The sequence below is a fragment of the Mauremys reevesii genome, linkage group 21, assembly GCF_016161935.1.
Source record: "Mauremys reevesii isolate NIE-2019 linkage group 21, ASM1616193v1, whole genome shotgun sequence".
In the NCBI taxonomy this organism is placed as follows: domain Eukaryota; kingdom Metazoa; phylum Chordata; order Testudines; family Geoemydidae; genus Mauremys; species Mauremys reevesii.
The window spans coordinates 18,757,069-18,780,748 of record NC_052643.1 but is presented as its reverse complement, the minus strand read 5'-3'; the positions used below and the strand labels follow the sequence as shown (position 1 = coordinate 18,780,748).

Sequence of the window (23,680 nt, the reverse complement as noted above, 5' to 3'; positions counted from 1 at the left end):
CGAGGGCATCGGGGCTCGGCTCATTCCAAGGGGGCTCTGGCAAACGGGCTCAGCGCCAAGGAGCCGGGGATTCTGAGGTGCAGCGGCTGCCCCAGAGCCCGGGCTCGGGGGACCTGTGGGGAGCACAGTCACTGCTTCCATGTGTGGGGAGCTAGGGGGAGGTGCAGGGGCTCGTACCCTCCCTGCCTGGGCAGGTGGTGACATGTCCAGGGAGGCTGGAACCAGCCCTTTGCAATCAATCAATGTCGGATATTCTGCTCCACGCCCCCGCCCCCGCCCTCCAGCCCAGCGCCCCAGGGCTGCTTGCTCTGAGACAAGGCACCAGCTGCTGGCACCCAGGGCCAGCCTGAGGTTCTGGGGGGTCCTTCCAGTGCAACGGCTGCAGAAAGCAGCAAGGCATCATGGGCCAGAATCCACTGCACAGCGGGTGGGGCAATGGATGCACTGACTTGGCCCATGTAATTCAGCTCTTTTCAGGTCAACCTCGGCACAGCCCCAGTGGGACGTCTCTGCCTTCAAACTGCAGCACACACACCACTGCCCCGTGCCCAGCGCCGCCCTGCACGGTACCACAGCTCCTGCCACGCCGTGCCCACTGCCCCGTGCCCAGCGCCGCCCTGCACGGTACCACAGCTCCTGCCATGCCGTGCCCACTGCCCCGTGCCCACTGCCCCGCCGTGCCCACTGCCCCGTGGCCAGCGCCGCCCTGCACGGTACCACAGCTCCTGCCACGCCGTGCCCACTGCCCCGTGGCCAGCACCGCCCTGCATGGTACCACAGCTCCTGCCACGCCGTGCCCACTGCCCCGTGCCCAGCGCCGCCCTGCATGGTACCACAGCTCCTGCCACGCCGTGCCCACTGCCCCGTGCCCAGCGCCGCCCTGCACGGTACCACAGCTCCTGCCACGCCGTGCCCACTGCCCTGTGCCCAGCGCCACCCTGCACGGAACCAGAGCTCCTGCCACCCTGTGCCCACTGCTCCGTGCCCAGCACCACCCTGCACGGCACCACAGCTCCTGCCACGCCGTGCCCACTGCCCCGTGCCCAGCGCCTCCCTGCATGGAACCAGAGCTCCTGCCACGCCGTGCCCACTGCCCCGTGCCCAGCACCGCCCTGCACAGCACCACAGCTCCTGCCACCCCGTGCCCACTGCCCCGTGCCCAGCGCCGCCCTGCATGGTACCACAGCTCCTGCCACGCCATGCCCACTGCCCCGTGCCCAGCGCCGCCCTGCACGGTACCACAGCTCCTGCCATGCCGTGCCCACTGCCCCGTGCCCAGCGCCACCCTGCACGGTACCACAGCTCCTGCCACCCCCACGCACTGCCACCACTCCTGCCATAGGCTTCCTGGCCAGTGCTGCCAGAGCAGCAGGCATATGGACGTGCACACAAGGGACCCAGATGTTGGTAGCACTTAAGTGGTCTTCTGTTTTTTAACATTTTAAATCTGTTAATTAACTCACCACTAATGGCACTTGACCAGATTAGCTGCTAATCGTGTGAACGGGCACATTTTAAATCCATAATTGCCAATTCCCAAGTAATCTAGAATGGGTTAATCTGTGCAGGTTCAGTTTTGCTTAATGCAGCCTATGATTGGGGACTATCAGCGTACTGAATGTGTGAGTAAACTGCTTTGCCATCTGCCAGCGACCTCCGGATTGTCTCTGCACCAGCTGCTGGCTTTTGTTGCTCTCTCGTACATTTGTTTGGTCTGCCCATGGGACACCCAGTCCGTTTAATACCCAGGCAGCACTGAAAGTCTGTGCTAAACCCACCATCCTTCAGATCTGCACGCGGTGTGGCCACCTCTCAGGGGAGATGGGCGGGTCACATTCACTGTGTTACGTGAACCTGCGCAGGGCCTGACTCTGACCTCCTGCTGGTTTTCCTCTGGTGCAATTCCTTTGACTTCAGAGTGGTGACTCCTGATTTACACCGGTGGCAGTGACAGCAGACTCTGGCCCTGGAGCGCTAATATCCCATGTTGGTCTCCTAATAAAGCACCAGGCTTTTGCTGGGGCTGGCTGTGAGCGTGCTCAGCTTTGCCATTTCCCCACGGGCAGAATGGGAGCAGTCCAGGCGCAAGAGCCAGGAGGGCTTGAGGACTGTGCAGTCGAGATGCTGGGAAGGGCTCGGGTGCTGCAAAGGGCACACGCAGGGGCGGCTCTGGGCATTTTGCCGCCCCAAGCACGGCAGGCAGGGCTGCCTTCGGCGGCAGCCTGCGGGAGGTCCCCGGTCCCGCGGATTCGGCGGCGGCCTGCGGGAGGTCCCCGGTCCCGCGGATTCGGCGGCGTGCCAGCGGGAGGTCCCCGGTCCCGCGGATTCGGCGGCGGCCTGCGGGAGGTCCCCGGTCCCGTGGATTCGGCGGCAGCCTGCGGGAGGTCCCCGGTCCCGTGGATTCGGCGGCGTGCCTGCGGGAGGTCCCCGGTCCCGTGGATTCCGCGGCGGCCTGCGGGAGGTCCCCGGTCCCGTGGATTCGGCGGCAGCCTGTGGGAGGTCCACCGAAGCCGCGGGACCAGCGGACCCTCCGCAGGCTGCCGCCAAAGGCAGCCTGCCTGCCGCCCTCGCGGCGACCGGCAGAGCGCCCCCCCATGGCTTGCCACGCGCTTGGCGTGCTGGGGCCTGGAGCCGCCCCGGGCACACGGCGCACACTGCTCAGTTCCCACTGGTGGCGGGTACTGCCCAGCGGGAAGCGGAAGGGGCCAAGCCGTTATCTGAAGTACAAACCCTGCGCTCCACTGCACAGACTCCAGGCTAAAAACAACTCCAGCAAAACTTTGGGGGATGGGCTGGAATATGACCCAAGTTTAGGCAAATGGGGAAGGGCCTTTCTTCTTCTTCCCAGGCCTGGGTGAAAGGCGCCCGGCATTGACTGCTGGGGAAGTTGAAGGGCCCCTGGAAGCAAAGTGTTGCCATTTTGAACAGGGTAAAATGTCTTTTTGAAACCCCGAAACTGCATTTGCTGCAAGTGGCAACTTTACATCTGGGACGAAATGTGCCAATGCCCCTGTGAGGAGCTGGCGCTGCCCAGGAATGCCTGGAACTCGCTGTCCCTGTGGGTGAATGCGCAGCTCTGAGTGCTGATCACACTTGGGCATTTCAGAGCACGCTCCACTGGGGGCTCGTATTCTCTCAAAGCCGTAACAGAAAGAACCTGCTGCACAATGTTCAGCCCTGTGCCTGCAGCCAGGCTAACAAACTGCTGTAAATTATTGCTCCATTGTGCTGGGCTTTCGATAGCTAGAGTCGCTCTAAAGTGGCTGCGGGCTGCAAGAAACAGCGGGGCAAACCTGGGCAGGCGTTGCCCTATCCGCGGGCAGAGAGCAGCTTGTTCTGCACCGGCTCCAGGAGATGACAGGGAGACAAGCAGCAGCCTCAAAGCTGAAACAGATACAGTAACAGGCAGCACCATCCTCAGCCTGCGTTCGAGCCCCCCCAAAGACGCGCTGCCCTGGCACCGGTGCGCCAGGCTACCTTGCTGCAGCTCAATGGGAGTGCTTGGGAGGAAATGCCAGCGTGGTGGGGTTTACTGTTACCTTAAGGAGGCAGCTCTCTGGGGAGCAGTCCCCAGGCCTAGACATCACCCCACTCCCACTGGAACAGGTCTGAAGTGGTGCAGGTTTGTCCTGTCCCTCTGCATGGGGGCGAATTTCACCCTCATAGGGGTCTCGTAAGGGCAGCTCCAGCTCTTCCACCGCAAGGGGCGATCACGTGTCCAGGAGCAAAGGGAATCCAGTGGCCATCACGGAGCCTGGCACTGTTCTCTCCGTTTTCATGTAGCACTTGGCGCTACGCTGCCTCCGCCAACCCAGCATGGGAGTCTGAGAAATGCTGTGTGCTCAGCACTGCTGGGGCAGAGCCCAACGCCGGGAGCTGCCCAGCCACCTCCAGCCTGCACTGAGACAACCTCTGAGGCCACGATCCCCAGACAGGCCCCAGGCTCCTGGCCAGGGTGTGCAAGAAGCCTGCTGCTCATGCTGTGCCTGTTCAGATACAAGCCAGGCCACTCTGTGCTCGACTCATGCTGCTGTCCCCCAGGACATGCGGGCAGCCTCTCTCCTGTGCGCCAGAGAGCTTTGTCCCTAAACTTTCCCTTCCTTCGCTCAGGCCACTACCCTTGTCCTACTGTCACCCCAGGCTGCTGCTAAGCCCTTCCCGCCCTCGCGCTGCTCCCCTGATTTCCCTGGCTTTTTGCCTAGTTGTATTGCAGCCTGCTGCAGCGGCTGGGCTCAGGGGGGTGTTTGCAGCCCCTAAGGGGGAGCAAAGACCAAGGGAGGTGCTACGTATTGAGGAGGCAGGGGAAGATTCCCAGCTGAGGAGAGGCAGGGAGCAGAGAGTTATGGGGGTGGGGGTAGAGGATTGCACTGGATTCGCCTACAAATAATCCCGGCTTATCCTCTGCCAGGGGAGTGTGCCGTGCCCCTCCCCCTGCCCACCCCCAGACCACAGGAGCACATGGACGAAGGAGAACCAGCCCTGGCCCTCCCGCCATCTGCATTAGCTTACTACAGGTTAGCTGCCGCTGGTTACCATAGTGATTACAACAAACAATGCAAGATGGAAAACAGCCACTTGTTCCCAGGCATCGCCACTACCCAAGCTGATTAAGAATTAACGAGACAAAGCCTGCAGCTTGAGCCTGTGGCAGTGAGCAGGGTTAAAGGATGCAGATTAGGGGAGGCTTAGCAGGCCCAAATCGAGAGTGCTCCATCGAACGTCCTGAGACTTAACGGAACTCGGCCGGAGCGCGGCAGCCTATTAATAACTTAAATTACTGTTGCTAATAATACTAATTCAATTCATTTAATCGTTACAGTTTAATGCATTCTTCAGGCCGGCCCCAGCTTGGGGACAGCATGTGGGCGGGAGCTGGCTAATGGCCCCAAAAGCAAAGCTGGGGGTCTTTACGTCTTATTGTTTGCTGAAATAAGCAGCCCTAGAATACGGTCTCCCCAGTGCAGAAATAACGCAGCAGAGAGAGGGCGGGATCGGACCGGTCCTGCTCTGAGCACCGCAGTCTGGGGCAGAGGCAGTTGGATTTCGGGGTTCAATGTGTTGGCTTTGTACTTAGCAGCAGGCACCTCTAGTGAAGGATTCTTTAGAAATACCAGGGGCCGACAGCTCATTGGCACCCGTGTCAGCAGGTGTGGCCAGAGAGGCCATCAGGTCCACCTTGCACCCAGGCACTCTGGCACCTGAGCTCAGACGTATGCCAAGTGCTGGAAACGGGCCATTGCTCAGAGGGCCAGGAAGCGTTTGTTGGGAATGCTTCCCCTTGTGCCAGGTGGCACCAGCATCCCAGCAAAAGGAGACTCTCCTGGTAACTCAGTTTGTAGACGCCCAAGGGATTGGCTTTCTGGGAGCAAAGAGCATGAAACCAGCATTTCTGGGCTGGTCCAGCAGCCTGCTGGCTCGTGCCCATCCCCTCATAGTAACTCACTCAACCCTGGCGAATGAGACATGAAAAGCCAGAGCCACCACCACCAGGGCTGGCTTTAGGCTGATTCCCTGGAATCGGGCCCTGCGCCTAAGAGGGCCCCGCGCCTTAGGCACCTTTTTAATTTTGTTTTTACTCAGCCGGCGGCGGTCCACTCCGGGGGTCTTCAGCAGCATTTCGGCGGCAGGGGGGTCCACTCCAGGGGTCTTTGGCGACATTTCGGCAGTGGGGGGTCCTTCGGTGCCACGGAAGACCCGGAGCGGACCCCCCACCACTGAAGTGCTGCCAAAGCCCTGGAGTGCCACCGGGTATTCGAATTGGGCACCACAGTTCATAAAGCCGCCCCTGCCTGCTGGTGCAACAGACACTCAGAGGGGCGGGGAGTCCCACACACTCGCGCTAGCAATCGGCACACCGTAAAGAGTCATTCAGAAGAACATCCCAGAGCCTGGGTGCTTCTCTGAACAATCAGCAGCTCTCCTGTTGACTTAATAAATCCACCCCCAATGAGCAGCGGTAGCTGTGTCAGTGGGAGAAGCTCTGTCCACACAAGCACTTGTGTCGGTGTAACTTGCATCACTCCGGGGGGTGATTTATTCACCCCGAGTGACATAAGTTCTGCCGACATACGCTGTAGGGTAGCCTCAGGGGCACCCAGCATGGGGGGTTGCGTACCTGACCAGCTCGGCTAATAGCCATCAGAGAACCTATCCTCCATGGACTTATCTAGTTCGTTTCTGAACCAAGTTGTACTTTTACGCATACTTTCGCAACATTCCCTGGCCAGAGGCTGGCTGTGCATTGTGAAGAAGCACTTCCTGATGTTTATTTTAAACCTGGTGCCTATTAAGGGCATTGGGTGACCCCTGGTTCTTGTGTTATGTTCACTTTCTCCACAGCAGTCATGATTTTATAGCCCTCTATCATATCCCCCCCTCAGTCGTCTCCTTTCCAAGCTGAACAGTCGCAGTCTTATTAATCTCTCCTCCTACTGAAGCTGTTCCATATCCAGTGAGGTGGCAAAGTTTGCAGATGATACTAAACTACTCAAGATAGTTAAGACCAAAGCAGACTGTGAAGAACTTCAAAAAGATCTCACAAAACTAAGTGATTGGGCAACAAAATGGCAAATGAAATTTAATGTGGATAAATGTAAAGTAATGCACATTGGAAAAAATAACCCCAACTATACATACAACATGATGGGGGCTAATTTAGCTACAACGAGTCAGGAAAAAGATCTTGGAGTTATCGTGGATAGTTCTCTGAAGATGTCCACGCAGTGTGCAGAGGCGGTCAAAAAAGCAAACAGGATGTTAGGAATCATTAAAAAGGGGATAGAGAATAAGACTGAGAATATATTATTGCCCTTATATAAATCCATGGTACGCCCACATCTCGAATACTGTGTACAGATGTGGTCTCCTCACCTCAAAAAAGATATTCTAGCACTAGAAAAGGTTCAGAAAAGAGCAACTAAAATGATTAGGGGTTTAGAGAGGGTCCCATACGAGGAAAGATTAAAGAGGCTAGGACTCTTCAGCTTGGAAAAGAGGAGACTAAGGGGGGACATGATAGAGGTATATAAAATCATGAGTGATTTGAGAAAGTGGATAAGGAAAAGTTATTTACTTATTCCCATAATACAAGAACTAGGGGTCACCAAATGAAATTAATAGGCAGCAGGTTTAAAACAAATAAAAGGAAGTTCTTCTTCACGCAGCGCACAGTCAACTTGTGGAATTCCTTACCTGAGGAGGTTGTGAAGGCTAGGACTATAACAATGTTTAAAAGGGGACTGGATAAATTCATGGTGGCTAAGTCCATAAATGGCTATTAGCCAGGATGTGTAAGAATGGTGTCCCTAGCCTCTGTTCGTCAGAGGATGGAGATGGATGGCAGGAGAGAGATCACTTGATCATTGCCTGTTAGGTTCACTCCCTCTGGGGCACCTGGCATTGGCCACTGTCGGTAGACAGATACTGAGCTAGATGGACCTTTGGTCTGACCCGGTACGGCCTTTCTTATGTTCTTATGTTCTTATGTTCTTATATCCTCAGTCATCTTTGGGGCCCTTCTCTGTGCTTTTTCCAATTGTAATATATCTTTTATGAGATGGGGTGACCAGAACTGCAGGCAGTATTCAAGGTGTGGGCGTACCAGGGATTTCTATAATGGCATTAAGATATTTACTGTCGTCTTATCTAGGCTCTTCCTAATGGTTCCTACCATTCTGTTAGCTAGTTAGGTTGCCCAACACTTTCCATTAGAAACGCCTGTTTTCAGTTGCTTAGACTATAACCATTTGGACTGAAATTTTCCAGACCAGGCGTCTGCCTCAAGCTGATTTTTTGGGGTCAATTTCAGCAAAATCAGTTGGGCCATGTCCATGTCCTGCCTTGAGTACAGAGGACTGGGCTAGATAACCTCTCGAGGTCCCTGCACTTCTAGGATTCTGTGAAAAACAAAATAAAGGAAAAATAGGGGGTTTGGGTCAAGGTTAAAGAATTCTTACAGACGTTTTGCTGAGGAGCTTCATGTTTTCGAGCAGGCGCTTGAAAAGCAGCGGGGGGGGGGGGGGGTGAGCACAGGCTATTACCCTGTGTTCAGGAAGGCTCCTGGCCCGTCCCTGTGAAAATCCACCAAAGTTGGCCTGGTTCTGAGCTCTAAAAATCAGTTCCCAGAAGCTCTGGCATGTGGAGGAGAAGGAGGAAGTAATCTGATGTGAATGCAGAAGGTTGGGGGAGGGGCAAGGCCAGGTGCTGCGGCAGGGGAACAAGCTGGAGGGGGCAGGAGTCAGGGGGGGTGTGAGTGGGGTGGGGGGATGAGGGAGCAAAAGGGTCTGTAGCCACTAGAGAACCCTCCTGTCCAGAACATGGAACGGACTCCAGGATTCCTGAGGCCCAACATTCCTCTGCTGCCTGGCAAATGGTACGGCTCATCGCCCTCTCCTGACTGGTCCACAGAGAAGATAAAAACCTTCTACTACTACCAGTCACTGATTACCTCAAGGGCAAAAAGGAGCCTTAATTCTGGCATTTCCTAGCTTCTGAGTGCTTGACTTTGCAGCCTTTCATGGTCTTTCAGTGGAGCCTTTGTCTGCAATATAGACACAAACCCACTGTCGTTCCTCCCCATTTGAACTGTTACTGCTGGATCCTGCCTGTTAGCTGGTGTTGCGGCTCCCAGAGATAGAATTTCAAGGCTTGTAACGGAGCCTCCCATCAGGCAGTTAGCAGAAGGGCCTATGAGCACAGGAGTAAATAATTTATGGGATTTCTTACCTACAGGCGGCAGGTGCTCACAGCAAAAGTAACTGCAGGAGAAGCATAAAATTAAATGTAAAAGGGCTGTGACTAAGACGTGCTTAATTAAGAGCCTACTTAGCAAAACGCAGGGACCCTTCTTCCGTTCAGTGAGTTGAGCGGGGGGCTGTGAAGTCTTTTCCCACTGATAACTGGGTTTTTTGCCATATCACTTGCATGGATTGATTCTACTGGGAGTCTCACTAAATGGATAGTCAACCACTCCACTGCTGAGCTTCCCATTTATAGTTCGTGAGTTTGGTCTGGAACAACCTTCCTGCCCCAATGGACCCTGTGACTCTTTACAGCTCATCTGCATTGCCTGGTCCTTTCCCTAATGAGGTACCGGGCCTGGAGTCCCCTAGCTCACTCTCTCATCGGTCTGGGCTCAGGCATTTCGCCTGGAATCTGCACAGTGTAGCCTCCCCATGCTCTGCACTGGCACAGCCACAGATGGTACCTGTAATCCACTTAGTTGACTTGTATTTACCTATATGGGTTAATCGGCTGGGAAGGGTCTGATTTCCTGTGCTGGAGACAGTATGTAAAAGTAAAGGGCATGGGGTGCATTTGTGCAAGTCACGCTTGTTATGATGCTCCCACAATAGCCGGGGCATAGTCAGGACACTACTCGTTCAGATACGTTTGCACGCTGACCCCATTTCCAGCCCCCAAGGGAGCTGACTGTAGCTGGAATCTGGAGAATATTCAGGTCAATGAATTAGCAGCAGCTGCTGTTGTGTTGCTCTCAGATCAGTGGATTGCAGGACATACCTGATCTGCATGGCGCTAGTTCAGTGCAGCCAAGGAAATGTGCACATAGATATTGCATAAGGCCTTGCAGTCCATGTCTGCACCAGGAGTGTGTCTTCTGTGCAAGTTGTCACCTGAACACATATTGGTCCCAAAGCAGTGACGGCATTTGAGCAATTGTCATAGTTACTACAATGATTGGTTAAGATTTTAAAATATACACAAAGGAAAGGCTGCTGCTGCTAATGGGAAAGCAATCGGGGTAAACTCCCTTTTGAGCTTAACTTCAAGCTCTCCGGCTGTAATAGCCAATTCGTGGGGTGAAAACATTAAAACCACGTTTTGTTTTTCATTTAAAAGAGAAAAATATTTTGACCCTTCCCTTTGTTTGTACAAACAGAGTCGTGATTGATATAATAGACAGCAAAACTTGCAAAACCACCCAGGACAGTCCAGAGACTCTGCCCTGTCAAGTAACGTGCTCTGGTGATTGTCTAACCAACCTTCTGATATTCCTTTGTGTTCCTTTTGCTCCATAACAATCACACCCAGTGCGATGAGATTCTGCAGACACCCAGTGGTGTGTCACCAGGGCCAGAGGACGGCTCTGGCCCACCACCTAGTTCACTTCCCACCTCAGTAAATACTTTCGTGACTCAGTGGCTAGGCTCCATAACTGTGTAAGAGGCTTTATGCGGAATCCATGTGCGGAACAACAATGCCCAGGGTTCTAGAAGAGCCGCCTCATCTGTCATCAGCTCACGGGCCAGCTCCAAGCCAGCAAACGCTTTGTTCTCATCAGATCTCGGTTCTTCCCGCAGGCGTATGTAAAAAGCGGCCTTAGCGAGCCCATGCTATCAACCCCCTCGTGAGACTTGGGCAACGTGGCTCTGGCAGCACTTCCTAATGGAAACACTGGAGGGGCCTCAGCATGGCTCTGAACTGGAGCTTCTGCAGCAGGGGTACGCGACGCAGAAGGGAGTCAGAGTCAGAGGCAGCTAAACCCGAGGGAGTCTAGCATGCTCCTGTCACGCTGGCAGGCAGGCCCGGGGCTGAGCAGTTTCCATAGTCAGGCTTGCTGGAGCGATCTGCTGGGGAGAAGAGCCCCAACCAGGCTCCGGCAGCTTAAAGCAGCTCTTCAAAAGCCACTGCATTCTGCTAGCTAGCGGAATGGGGGGCAGCAGGCAGCTTTCCAGGAGGGGCAGAGCCTGGGAGCAGCGGGACAGGGGTGCTCTGGGGCTTGGCTGATAGGAGGCACAGATTAGACCTGGCTGCAGGAAGCCCTGTTTGGGGGAAGTTTGGCATTTAAAGGGTGTGGGCTATTTTTACATTTGTTATCTTGGCTTTCCATAGAGCCTGGCTATTTAAACTCCCCCTGGCCAGGCAGAATCCTCTCCTGGCCTAGCTATTGCAGTGAGCACCTCACACCCCCAGGCCCAAGGTTTCAAGCATTCTGAGCCCCCCCCCATGCCAGCCGCTGCACCCCCAAGGGTCCTGCTGCCTGAGCACTACCGGAGGTGGACACACAGCTCTTAAAAGCTTCTGCAGGAGCATGTGCGGCTGAGCGACGTCCCTTTGAGAGAGCAGCTGTGAAATCCGCCAGTGGTAACTATTTCTTACACAGCTCTTGAAGAATTCCCTCAGTTCTTGTGAGAGCAGGAAAAGTGGAGCAAGCCAGGCTTCCTGCTGCCCCTGCAGCTGCTCTCACAGGGCCGGGCTGGAGTGACACCCAAATGACGTTCAGATTCGTTCTTTCCCTGTGAAACGGGGAGCACGTCTAGCCTCAGTTCTCACATTCAGCCTGAATAACTGATAACTCAGGGGCTATCATCAGACACCCGCCTCTGCTCTCAGACGCCAAAGCCCTGCCGTGCTTCTCTCTCCTATCCATGAATATCCCCTTCTCGCCCCACTGCTTTGGGACAATTCTGGATGCGGGGGGTGGGGGGGTGGATTTGTTATTGTCCATGCGTCTGCCTGTGGCAGAAACCCCCGTCCTTCCTCCAGCCATACGAGGAGGCCGGGCCGGGCCGGGCCAGATCTGGTATCCAGCCTGCAGCACAGGCCTAGGCTTGATTCTTCCGAAGCAGCCAGCCCGCAATGATACAACCAGCCCAGAAACTGAGATCAAAGCCCTCATCCCACAAGATACAGCTTGGGCAGCAAAAGGAGCTCACGTTCAGGCCTTTTATTCTAAAGGCCCATTTCTCTAGGGCTGGGGGGGGGGGGCGCTGGCCAGCACTGAACACGGTGAGACCCAGCCAGCCCCCAAACAGAAGGCAATGCTGCTCCCCAGGGCCAGCAGGCTCACGCCCTCCCTACACGTTCCACCTCCCGCCCACTCCCCGAGGGGCTGACTCTCCTGCTTGGACTGGGGCCTCGCAGAGGGCTGGGGCAGGAGCCTTTTGCTCACAACCCCACCCAAAATCCAGGTCAGGTTTCAAACTATTTCACAACACAACCCCCTTCCCCTGCAAACTCCCCACTTCGAAGGCTCCCGGGATGGGTTTTAAATGAACCAGAGAGGAGGAGGGTTTCCCCTCCAAATGCTCCTGCAGGAGGCATGTTCCTCCCGCTCTGCTGGCAACTGTCTGCCCAGCCAGCTCTCCTTGCTCAAGCTCATGTCCCATCAGTCTCCACTGGTCCCTTTCAGCAGCTCTCTCCATCCCCATGGGAAATGCAGGCAGGGGCAGTTCCGGGTTCCATGGGCTTTGGAGCACCCAGGAGACGTCTGCCGGCCTGTCCGTCAGGGCTGGGGTGTCTGTGTGCCTTGCTTGGCAGCCTTCCAGCACACTGCTTTCATCAGCCAGGGGCTGTAATCTGAAGGGGTAGAGAGGCTTAGCCCAGGGCCCGTCTGCCTGCCGTGTCTAAGTCCTGGGCATTGTACTGCGCATCAGCTGGGAAACATCTGCTGACAAACGTGGCAGCCCCTGTCCAGCGTGGCACAAGGGTCATCCTGACCCCTCCCCAACACACATGGAGACCCACGGGTGGAAGGTGGTGGGGATACAGGGGCAGAGTTAAGGCTGCTGCCGAGTACCACAGAAATGCCTGTCAATAAACAGAGATGGTCTCTGTCTATCCGTATTTCCAGTGCAGCCGTCTCACAAGCAAAGGCCAGTTCTGTTTGCTACCAGCGATAGGGAAGGGCTGGGATTTGTGTCCCTTGGCCCTCATCTTGAGCAATGCAGCTAGCGATAGCTGACACGCCTGCCCCGCCTCCTCCAGGAAGCCTGTCCTGTGGGTGCTCTCAGGCCTCCGGTCAGGGCTAGGGGTCGTCATCATGCACTTCCCAGCCAACCCCATTAGTTAATGCTCCGCTTCTCTTTGGACAGCGATGGGGAGTCAGTTGAAAGCCACCCTGAGCCTAGATTTGCAGACTGGCTTTGGCCAAGACCTTGAATGCATTTGCATGTTGCTGTGGGAAAACCGGGTAGATTTAACCAGCTTTGGCATCCCTCTGCGCTGGATCTGGAGTGCGTGTGCCGGCCGATGAAAGGCCCCAGACCTGTGCAATGCTCTTAGACACACACGAGCACATCTGGCTCTTGTGGCTGCCCTCCCCTGCCTGTCTTGTGCCCTGCCCACCAGATCAGTACTTTTCATCCTGGTGCTTGGTTACCAGACTTCTCGGCACCTTATTTATGACCCAGAATCATCACTTGCTGCCCTGTGGTCCCTGGGCCCAGTTGGTGGGGGGGGGGGGTTGGTGTTTTTGCCAGGAGTTACACTGGAAGGGACTTACTTTAATCTCCCATGTTCTGCTGCTACATGAGTGGGAGCTGTTCGGGGGGGAAGGGGGGTTGCTGACACTCGCTAAGGGCCCAGAGGTGGCTGCATTTTGGAGGCTGTCATTACTGAGGATTTGATTCTGTTCCAGTGTGTTTGACTTTGTTAAGAATCTTCCTGTGAAAAGTCCCTGTGTAAGTGAACGTTAATTACCAAGGAGCTGCCGAGTATTTATAGCCCTGTCCTCCTGCCCATCATGGAAAATACGATTAGAAGTTTTGTAATCTGTGGTGCACAGATCCGTGATGTTCGAGTGACCTGCTTTTCTCACCCCTGATCATTTTATATTTGCTCTTTGTTGACCGTCTAGCATTTTGGCTCCACATCCAGCAGGCTATGGGGGAACCTGTACAGGGTCCCAGTCAAGAGCTGGGACCCCATCCCCAGCTGCAAAGAGAATGCAGCTATTTTGGGGACAGACGTCTAAGTGTTTTAATCACCAGGTGGGAGCATTAAACCCAGAGACAGGCTCATGGTCAGAGAACAGAGATTATCAGCACAGGTGAAATTCCACCCCCAATGTGGAGGGCCGGTCCTGGGTCTGGACATTGTTATAGGGCTTATGTGGAATGTACGGCTTGCCTACATTTCCTACATAAGGATGGGTTACACACACACACACACACACACACACACACACACACACACACGTTCCAAGCACCAGAAAGCAGGCGTTACCATGGAATGGCCATGCTAGGGCTATCACTGGCCCAGGAACTGGTTTGTTTTCAGAACATCCTGGAATTCGGAGGTTACTCTGTAATAACCAATGAAAAGTACCCCAGTACTCCCAGATTTCACCATGCACAGAATGTGTCATCTGAAAACACACAGGGGCCTTGACATCCACAGCCCTCTCACAAGCCTGCATTCCTTAAACAAGGCGGCAGCTTGTCTTTCCACACATTTGAACAGCCTCATTTCTCCTGCAGGGCAGCCTAATCTATTTACATAACTCTAGCCTGGACAAAAGCGACTGTGTTATCGCCCAGTTCCAAAAGCGCATGGAACAAATCCTCCTCCACTCCACCTGCAACAGGGAGCAATATTTCCATCAAAAGTGAAAATCCAGCCTCTTGCCCTTTGTTCCTGGGATAATAAAGAACGGAGGTTTGACTTCCCACTGTGATAAAGCTGTCACGCCGTTAGCAAGCCCAGGTTTTACAAATGAGAACAATTATTTTAGCAGCCAAAGCAGGCTCTGTGCCACTGTTTGTTGGGTGGCGTTGTATCCAAGCCAGATGAGCCATTTCTCCCTCACTAGGGCCAGATGCTGCAAAGACTTACGCAGGCGAGTCACTTTATTCACTCACTAAGGAAGTCCTGTGAATAGAGTCGCTCACCCGCACCAGCGTTGGCAGGATGGGACCCTAGGGCAGAAGACACGACACAGAGTTCAGCAAGCACTTTACACAGTATCCTGCCACTTGTAGAAGAAAGGACTAAAGAGACGCAAAAGGATTGTAATGTAATTGACCAGTGCAAGACACCATGGGCCAGATTCTACACTGTCTGGCACCTGTAGAAAGGATTCTACTCTGGTGGTGTTTTACACACAGTTTTCACAGGTGTAAGCGACTACAGCCAGGTCCCATGGAGTGGAGAATCAGCACCTATGGATTTAGCAATCCAGGTATTGCAGGATATTCATTATTCACACAACAGTTTCAAAACTCATACAACTTGGAATCTGAAGTTAATATTTAAATTTGCTTCTATGGTCTTGTTAGTATTTATTTTCAGCAATGCCTGCCATCTTTTAGGTGCTTTCCAAACAGTCTTGGCACTGAGGAATTCACAATCTAAGGAAAATTCAATTTGATTCTAGAATTAGATCCTAAGGAATCTTTCCTGGAGTAAGAAAGCCCTTTGCTTGGTTTACAAAAATGAAACTAGCTGTATAGAATTTCAGGAGGTATCTAGTCCAACCCCTGCTTAAAGTAGAACCAATCCCCAGACAGATTTTTGCCCTGATCCCTAAGCGGCACCCTGAAGGATTGAATGCACAACCCTGAGTTTAGCAGGCCAATGCTCAAACCACTGAGCTCTCCCTCCCCCCCAGATACTGTGCAGTGGCAGTGGCAGTATCATGTGTCAGCCGAAAATTGTATAAATGTATAAAAAGGGGGATCTTAATCTGAATCTGCAAACTTGCCATAAGATCTAGTCATTGCTAGCCAGCAGGTCAGACACATTAATTTTCGCTACAGGATGGGAGGGCAAAGGTAGAGAAATGTTAGTAATGCTGCAATTACAGCTTTAGCCGTGTGGACTCCATAAACCCAAGACCTGGGTTTATAGATTCATAGATTCATAGACTCTAGGACTGGAAGGGACCTCGAGAGGTCATCGAGTCCAGTCCCCTGCCCTCATGGCAGGACCAACTACTGTCTAGACCATCCCTGATAGACATTTATCTAACCTGCTCTTAAATATCCCCAGAGATGGAGATTCCACAACCTCCCTAGGCAGGTTACCTCTATTGTGCACAAGCTGAAGAACAACCAAATGCTATAATTGCTCTGGATATTCGGACACAACCAACACACATGCAGAAACCAGCCAACTGAACTCCCTGCAAATCCATCCCCTAAAAACAAAATTCTCTCTTACTTTGGCCAGTGCCCTAAGAGAAGTCGCAATGAAGGGAAATCTCCTTTGGCTGCAGCATAGTGAACAGGTAACGCTCCTGTGTCCGTGGCTATCATCGGGTCGCTGCCTCCAAATCGCAATAGCCAGTCGATTACTTCATGGTGACCAAAGCGGGCAGCGAGATGCAGGATAGTGGCACCGGAATTGTCTGTGTCCTGCAGAAACGAAACAAAACAGATCCTATTACGACGCGCTCCTTGTGACACTGCAGTGGATATTGTGAGACCCTCTGAACTCCCACCTCTCAGCCCTTTGTGCTGCTCCAGACAGAACACCATGTGACTGCGCTCCTGACATTCCCGGACGCAGAGGAACCCCAGAGAGCCCTTAGCCATCAGTATACAGAGCTGTGGTCCTATGAGCCCGGCACCAGAGCATCACCGTGGGCTGTTCTGAGCCATACGGGGACAAATCACAAAGCAGCTTCTGAAGGGCCTCAGGATAGGACACCTTTGCTCTCCCTTCCCAGCTCCGCTAGGCTGGAATATTCGGCCCACTGGGTCTATTTGCATGTGTAAGAGCTACTCGCAGTGAATGAGAGATGGCATCAGAGCACAGGACAACACTAGGTCTGGGACCTTAGCCACCTTCTGGGAAACGTCAGACAGGTAGAGAGCCTTGAATCTGTGCCAAACGCTAGGCCTGCTCTGTCACGGGGGAGGCGCACTTCTGCGAACAAGGCCTTGGTTGGACAAAGTCAGTGCTGAAAGTTCCATGACTACTAACAGAGCTGAGACCCTTACACTCGCTTCGCCCCAGCAGCCGAGCCTCTTAATTCTTCCAGCTTCTCAGCTGGTGACTTTTCACAGAGTGCAATAACCCAAGTGCTTTTGGAGAGACTTACAAAACTCCGACAACAAGCTAGGACCTTGCAAGAAATGCTGTTGGGGCATCTAGAACCCCAAACTCTAGGAGACGGGGAGGAGGGGGACTAAGATACTTAAGAGGAGAGATGTTGCCCCTGTAACATGTGCACGTGACTTATCCACAACTTAGGCAATAAAGAACCTTTTTCTTATTCACATGCTCAGATTGCCTGGCCCCGGCCCTACAGCTCTTCCCTGCACACGTGACCACAACCCCTGTCCTTTCCTAAGCCCTCATATATTGATCACTGGCAACTATATCTCATCAAAATCCAAGAGCAGGAAGGATGAAATAAGTTCTCTCTGCTGTGTTTAACCGTGTATCTTGCAGTGTTGCCAACTCAAGTGATTTTACTGCAAGTCTCATGATATTGGGTGTTTTATTTAAAGACTCAGCTCTTGGAATCAGGTGATTACATGAGGATCTGAGCCTTCATTAACAAAAAGGAAGTTTCTAGCCCATGTGGCTGGTGAGTAAAACTTGAATGTGTGCCCTGGGTGCACCATAAAGGCCAGAAACCAGAAAACAAAGACCAATAACCCAACATATATTATTCTTTTAAAATCTCATGATTTTAAAGCTGGCCTCGTGAGCGCTGGGGCCTGACTCATGATCCTTGAATGTAGGGAGTTGGCAATACTGCACTTAGCCATTAATGCTGAGACATGAGCTGGGTCATTTCCACATGCTGTAATACCTCCAGGTGAAAAAGAAGGAGCTATTTAAAAAATAGCAACATACAGACTTTTGGAGACTGCAGCACCTCTGAGTTACACTGGAATGTATGTGCAAGCCACTGACGCTCAAGACCTCCTACCCAGTAATTTATTACATTTAAACTGAAAGCACATTTGGGAGTCTACGTTCAGTCATCCTCTTAACAGATACTTCTGCCCAGGAATGGACAATTCGCTGATTGTTCTTCCTGGGCACTGACCTGCCTATTAACGGGAACGGCATTCCACCTCTCCACTGAGCCTGCCCCAGGGTAAGCTGGCATCGTGCTGCGTGGCCACAGCAGGAGAGCCATGCCGTGTTGGCTGCTTTGGCATGCGGTCGCTTGGTTACTGCACAGCCCCACTGCGGTCGCCAGTGTTCATGACAATGTAGAACAGCAAGTGGAATTTGTCCAAGTTGGCTCCTAATTGTGCTGAGCCTGTCCTTCCAGCCTGATCATCTCTCCCCGCCCCCCCGTCCTTCCAGCCTGATCATCTCTCCCCGCCCCCCCGTCCTTCCAGCCTGATCATCTCTCCCCGCCCCCCAGTCCTTCCAGCCTGATCATCTCTCCCGCCCCCGTCCTTCCAGCCTGATCATCTCTCCCCGCCCCAGTCCTTCCAGCCTGATCATCTCTCCCGCCCCAAGTCCTTCCAGCCTGATCATCTCTCCCCGCCCCCCAGTCCTTCCAGCCTGATCATCTCTCCCCGCCCCCCCGTCCTTCCAGCCTGATCATCTCTCCCCCCCCCCCCGTCCTTCCAGCCTGATCATCTCCCCCCGCCCCCAAGTCCTTCCAGCCTGATCATCTCTCCCCGCCCCAAGTCCTTCCAGCCTGATCATCTCCCCGCCCCAGTCCTTCCAGCCTGATCATCTCTCCCCACCCCCCAGATGGCTTTTGAAGTCACAGGAACATCACATGTTTTCACTTCTCAACCTGCATCATGCAAGAAGCTTATCCCTCAAGTGTCTGCACTGATTGCAGAACCACGTGTAAGAACCATTCAGACAGAATGTAGCGTGCTGCCCGAAGGCACAAACCATTTACATTTCAGCCTTCCTGCCTCCAGACCCGTGCCACGCTGTGCGGTAGGAATCTGGGGTGCTTGTCGTTAGTTTCAGTGGAGTTCAGCAATGTCTGGGCCACACAGAAATGCTGCGTTCAGCCTTGTGGCCAGCGTTTAATCTGATCACTGAACTTTGACTGAAAGACTGACAAGAAGAGTAATGAACAGAGCTTAAGCTGAGTAACCCAGCCACAGCAATCACACACCGGATGCTGGCAGAACCCATTACCCCTTGGCCCAGCCAGGCCTCACTGTGTCTGTGGCCCAGTCCAGGCTGACACTCCCTGCGATGCGTCTGATCCAAACACCCTGGGACGTTGGGACAGTTCGGAGCTGGCTCTGAATATCATGGCTGCACTGCAGAAAGCAACCCGCTGCGGGTCTGGCTTCCAGAGCTCCCAAGCTGCAACTTCCAGTGCGCCAGCCTGGGACGTCCCCTCTCCAACGTCTGATCAGTAGCTCCTCCCCACGGCATTTCAAAGGGTTTCCAATGGGTGTGGCCCAGGCACAACAATGATCGTTTTTCCCCTCTCTTCAGACAGGCACAAAGGCTCGTGTTCTCCTGACACACCTGCACTCCAGGAAGCCCCCTGAAAGTGGCAGAGCAGGTTAATGGCTCCAAGCCTGGGTCCCTCTGGGAGGGACTGCTGACCACCACAGAGCTGGAGTCCTGTCCTGTGAGCAGTAAAGGGCATAGCCACAGTTCAGCACCAGCCTGGGAGTCAGAGATTGGTGAGCTCTAATCCTGAGCATGGCACTGACTCCCTCTGTGGGGTAGGGCACAGCCCTTCCTCCGCGGCTCTGTCAAAGCAGAGCCAGCACTGACTGCAGCGGCTTCCCAGGCCTGAGCAGAGAGGGATATTGACCCCTGTGTATGTGTTCATGCTGCAAAGCACCTTGCAGCCAGACCGTGCTCCATTCTTGTGAACATTTGAGGCCCTGACTTTGCTTAGCACAATTGGCCACCGAAAACGGCTGCTTAGCATCAACCCTTGATGCTTTGATGGCAGCTCATTCCAGGATTGTAAAACGGGCAGTTCGCAGCTCACACCATGCTGGGCAGGCCAGGGGCATTAGTTCTGTTCTGTTTTATGGAATTAACCCACACAAGGAGAACGGTGAAGATTGCAATTTGAAATTGACGCTGTCAGTTCGTGACATGAACTCCATAGCCATGTGCACTTTGCAAGCTGTGGGGAAACCCTGACCCTATTGACCTAGTGAAGCCAATGGCTAAAGTCCTAGTGAGTCCAGCAGGGGCAAGATTTCACCCATATTTGCCATTGTGAATCATTAATATCGTGTTGTCAGGAACCTGCAGCCCAAGAGTTAGTGGCTGAAGAAATTCAATAATTTCAGCAAGCAGATAAATCAGCGACTCTCACAAGCTGTTCCTGGACAATGCCCAGACAGGACAAGAGGAAGGTGAAATTTGCTGCATTAATGATTGGAGGGTGTTTGTGGAGAGTGAGGAGTGACTGTTTGTAAAGCGCTATGGAGATGATGAACAGCGCTTGGTAAATGTCACGTCTGGTTGTTAGGACCAGTCCGGTGGGTCCACAGGACAGGCTGCACCACCAGGATTCCTGCTTGGAAGGGAGCAGGCAGGCGAGGAAGATAAGGCTGTCCAGCAATGTCTATGTGCAGCCACCATGCAGAGGGACTGTGGGGTTCTCAGCCCCAGGTCCCTTCCCTCTCTGTGCTTCCACTTCCCCTCCACCCTTTAGCTGCCTTGGCTATTCAGAGTGCAAGCTCCTGGCCCCGGCACTGCACTGTTGTCTCTGCCTGGGCCCAGGGCCTTGAGAAATACAAATGATGATGATTCATAGACTCTAGGACTGGAAGGGACCTCGAGAGGTCATCGAGTCCAGTCCCCTGCCCTCCTGGCAGGGCCAAATACTGCCTAGACCATCCCAGATAGACATTTATCTAACCTGCTCTTACATATCTCCAGAGATGGAGATTTCACAACCTCCCTCGGCAATTTATTCCAGTGTTTAACCACCCTGACAGTTAGGGAGTTTTTCCTAATGTCCAACCTAAACCTCCCTTGCTGCAGTTTAAGCCCATTGCTTCTTGTTCTATCCTTAGGGGTAAGATGAACAAATTTCCTCCCACCTCCTTAGGACACCCTTTGAGATACCTGAAAACTGCTCTCATGTCCCCTCTCAGTCGTCTCTTTTCCAAACTAAACAAACCCAATTCTTTCAGCCTCTTTCATAGGTCATGTTCTCTAGACTTTTAATCATTCTTGTTGCTCTTCTCTCGACCCTCTCCAATTTCTCCTCATCTTTCTTGAAATGCAGTGCCCAGAACTGGACACAATACTCCAGCTGAGGCCTGACCAGTGCAGGGTAGAGTGGAAGAATGACTTCTCATGTCTTGCTCACAACACACCTGTTAATGCTTCCCAGAATCACGTTTGCTTTTTTTGCAACAGCATCACACTGTTGACTCATATTTAGCTTGTGGTCCACTATAACCCCTAGATCCCTTTCTGCCGTACTCCTTCCTAGACCGTCTCTTCCCATTCTGTATGTGTGAAACTGATTGTTCCTTCCTAAGTGGAGCACTTTGCATTTGTCTTTATGAAACTTCATCCTGTTTACCTCAGACCATTTCTCCAATTTGTCCAGATCATTTTGAATTATGACCCTGTCCTCCAAAGTAGTTGCAATCCCTCCCAGTTTGGTATCATCTGCAAACTTAACAAGCTACTTTCTATGCCAACATCTAAGTCGTTGATGAAGATATTGAACAGATCCGGTCCCAAAACAGACCCCTGCGGAACCCCACTTGTTATACCTTTCCAGCAGGATTGGGAACCATTTATAACTACTCTCTGAGTACGGTTATCCAGCCAGTTATGCACCTACCTTATAGTAGCCCCATCTAAGTTGTATTTGCCTAGTTTATTGATAAGAATATCATGCGAGACCTTATCAAATGCCTTACTAAAGTCGAGGTATACCACATCCACCGCTTCTCCCTTATCCACAAGACTCGTTATCCTATCAAAGAAAGCTATCAGATTGATCTGACATGATTTGTTCTTTACAAATCCATGCTGGCTATTCCCTATCACTTTTCCACCTTCCAAGTGTTTGCAGATGATTTCCTTAACCACTTACTCCATTATCTTCCCTGGCACAGAAGTTAAACTAACTGGTCTGTAGTTTCCTGGGTTGTTTTTATTTCCCTTGTTATAGATGGGCACTATATTTGCCCTTTTCCAGTCTTCTGGAATCTCTCCCATCTCCCATGATTTTCCAAAGATAATAGCTAGAGGCTCAGATACCTCCTCTATTAGCTCCTTCAGTATTCTAGGATGCATTTCATCAGGCCCTGGTGACTTGCAGGCATCTAACTTTTCTAAGAGATTTTTAACTTGTTCTTTTTTAATTTTCTCTTCTAAACCTGCCCCCTTCCCATTAGCATTCACTCTGTTAGGCATTCCTTCAGACTTCTCGGGGAAGACCGAAACAAAGAAGTCATGAAGCATCTTTGCCATGATGCGTCACCCAGACATCATCCATCCTTCTGTCTAGGTCAGGGCTGGAATCCAGCCCCAAAGTGAAGGGCAGCGTGTGGGGCCCGAGGAGCAGGACCATCCCCCCACCTTGGCAATGCCTGGGGCTGGACACATGGCACACAGCCTGGCAGAGCCCACTAGGGCTTCCAGCCACTGTCCAAGGCCAGGGACTCTCCTAGTGTAAACGGCATCTTTGCAACAGCTCACCGAAGCGCCCTGGGAGGCAGGTGGCAGGAAGTGGAGGCCTGGAGAGGGGAAGCGACTGCTCCAAGGCCCCAGAGGGGCTGTGTGTGGGAGGCCCTGGCCCCAAACTCAGCCCACTGCTCTCCTACCCATGGAGAGTTGTGGGTTTCCAGGCCAGGCCCCACACAAGGGAGCTAACTGTGTTCCATCCAGGGAACTGGGTCAGTCTCCACCCCGCCTGCCTGGGCAGCTGCAGCAGCTCAGGGCAGGAGAGGGCCTGCTCCCCTTCATCCAGCTTTTGTTACATTCCTTGTCTGCCCATCCCAGGGCTCCATGGTGCGGCCAGGAGCGCCAGGCCAGTCCCACGCCCTGGGTGAGGTGTACCCGGTGCGGCTGCCCGCCCAGAGGGGCACTGCCCAGCACTGGAGAGCTGCTCGCCTGCATTTCCACAGCCCAGTGCAGGCGGGGAGCTGGTCCTGAGCCCTGCCAGGTACCCATCACACCCGGGCACCCACAGGCACCCTGGGAGCGGGCTGAGCCGGGGGAGGGAAGCCGCGCGCGGTGCCCACCTGAACGCAGCAGCCTCCCTGGGTCAGCAGCCACTGGAGACAGGCCAGGTTGCCGGTGGCCGCCGCGTCGTGGCCCGGGGTGGCCCCGTTGCGGGCCCGGCCATTGCCCGGCAGCGCCGCCTCCTCCACCAGGTAGCGCAGGCAGTTGAGCTTGCCGGCCCGGGCGGCGTGGTGAGCGGGCGAGGCGCCCAGCGGGTCCCGGAGCCCCGGCTGCAGCAGCCCCTCCGCCTGCAGAGACTTCAGGGTGTCCACGTCCCCGTGGCGGGCGGCGAGTAGAGCCCGCTCCAGGGCCATCTCCTTGGCCGGGGGAGCCGGAGCCGCCGGCCCCTCACCAGCCCGGGGGCGCCATGGGGCTGCCCGGAGCGCCGAGCCGCCGGAGTGCGCTTAGCTCCCGGGTGGTGGCCGGCCAGCAAGCCCCGGGAAGGAGCTGCCGGCCGGGCACTGCGAGATCTGTGCCCCGTGCCCCCGGGACCCCTCCTGCGCTGCGCCCCCCGGATCCCTCCTGCGCTGCGCCCCCCGGGTCCTCTCCTGCGCTGCGCCCCCCGGGACCCCTCCTGCCCTGCGCCCCCCCGGATCCCTGCTGCGCTGCGCCCCCCGGATCCCTCCTGCGCTGCGCCCTCCGGGACCCCTCCTGCGCTGCGCCCCCCGGGACCCCTCCTGCCCTGCGCCCCTCCGGATCCCTCCTGCGCTGCGCCCCCCGGGACCCCTCCTGCGCTGCGCCCCCCCGGATCCTTCCTGTCCTGCGCCCCCCTTGACCCCTCCTGCGCTGCGCCCCCCGGAACCCTCCTGCGCTGCGCCCCCCGGGATCCTTC

The 23,680-nt window shown here is 54.1% G+C and overlaps 1 protein-coding gene and 1 long non-coding RNA gene across 5 annotated transcripts in view; one reads left to right on the top strand and one right to left on the bottom strand.

The window, feature by feature from the left end:
• The window catches only part of ESPN (espin), a 79,070-nt gene extending 55,741 nt beyond the window's left edge, over positions 1-23,329 (bottom strand). For 2 of the 4 annotated variants that reach the window (XM_039509547.1, XM_039509548.1), the window contains exons 1-2: positions 22,869-23,329; positions 15,901-16,094 (exon numbers count right to left, since the gene is read on the bottom strand). In XM_039509547.1, coding sequence (XP_039365481.1) covers positions 15,901-16,094; positions 22,869-23,162 — 488 coding nt within the window. In that variant the 5' untranslated portion in view covers positions 23,163-23,329. Of the gene's footprint in view, positions 1-8,724; positions 8,757-10,001; positions 10,191-15,900; positions 16,095-22,868 lie in introns of those variants that run through there. The other 2 variants (XM_039509549.1, XM_039509550.1) reach the window with 2 other exon arrangements.
• LOC120388014 lies at positions 10,290-14,410 on the top strand. Its single transcript, XR_005590479.1, has 2 exons — positions 10,290-10,460; positions 14,220-14,410. It is a non-coding gene; the product is annotated as an uncharacterized LOC120388014 (long non-coding RNA).
• Positions 23,330-23,680: the final 351 nt, after the last annotated feature.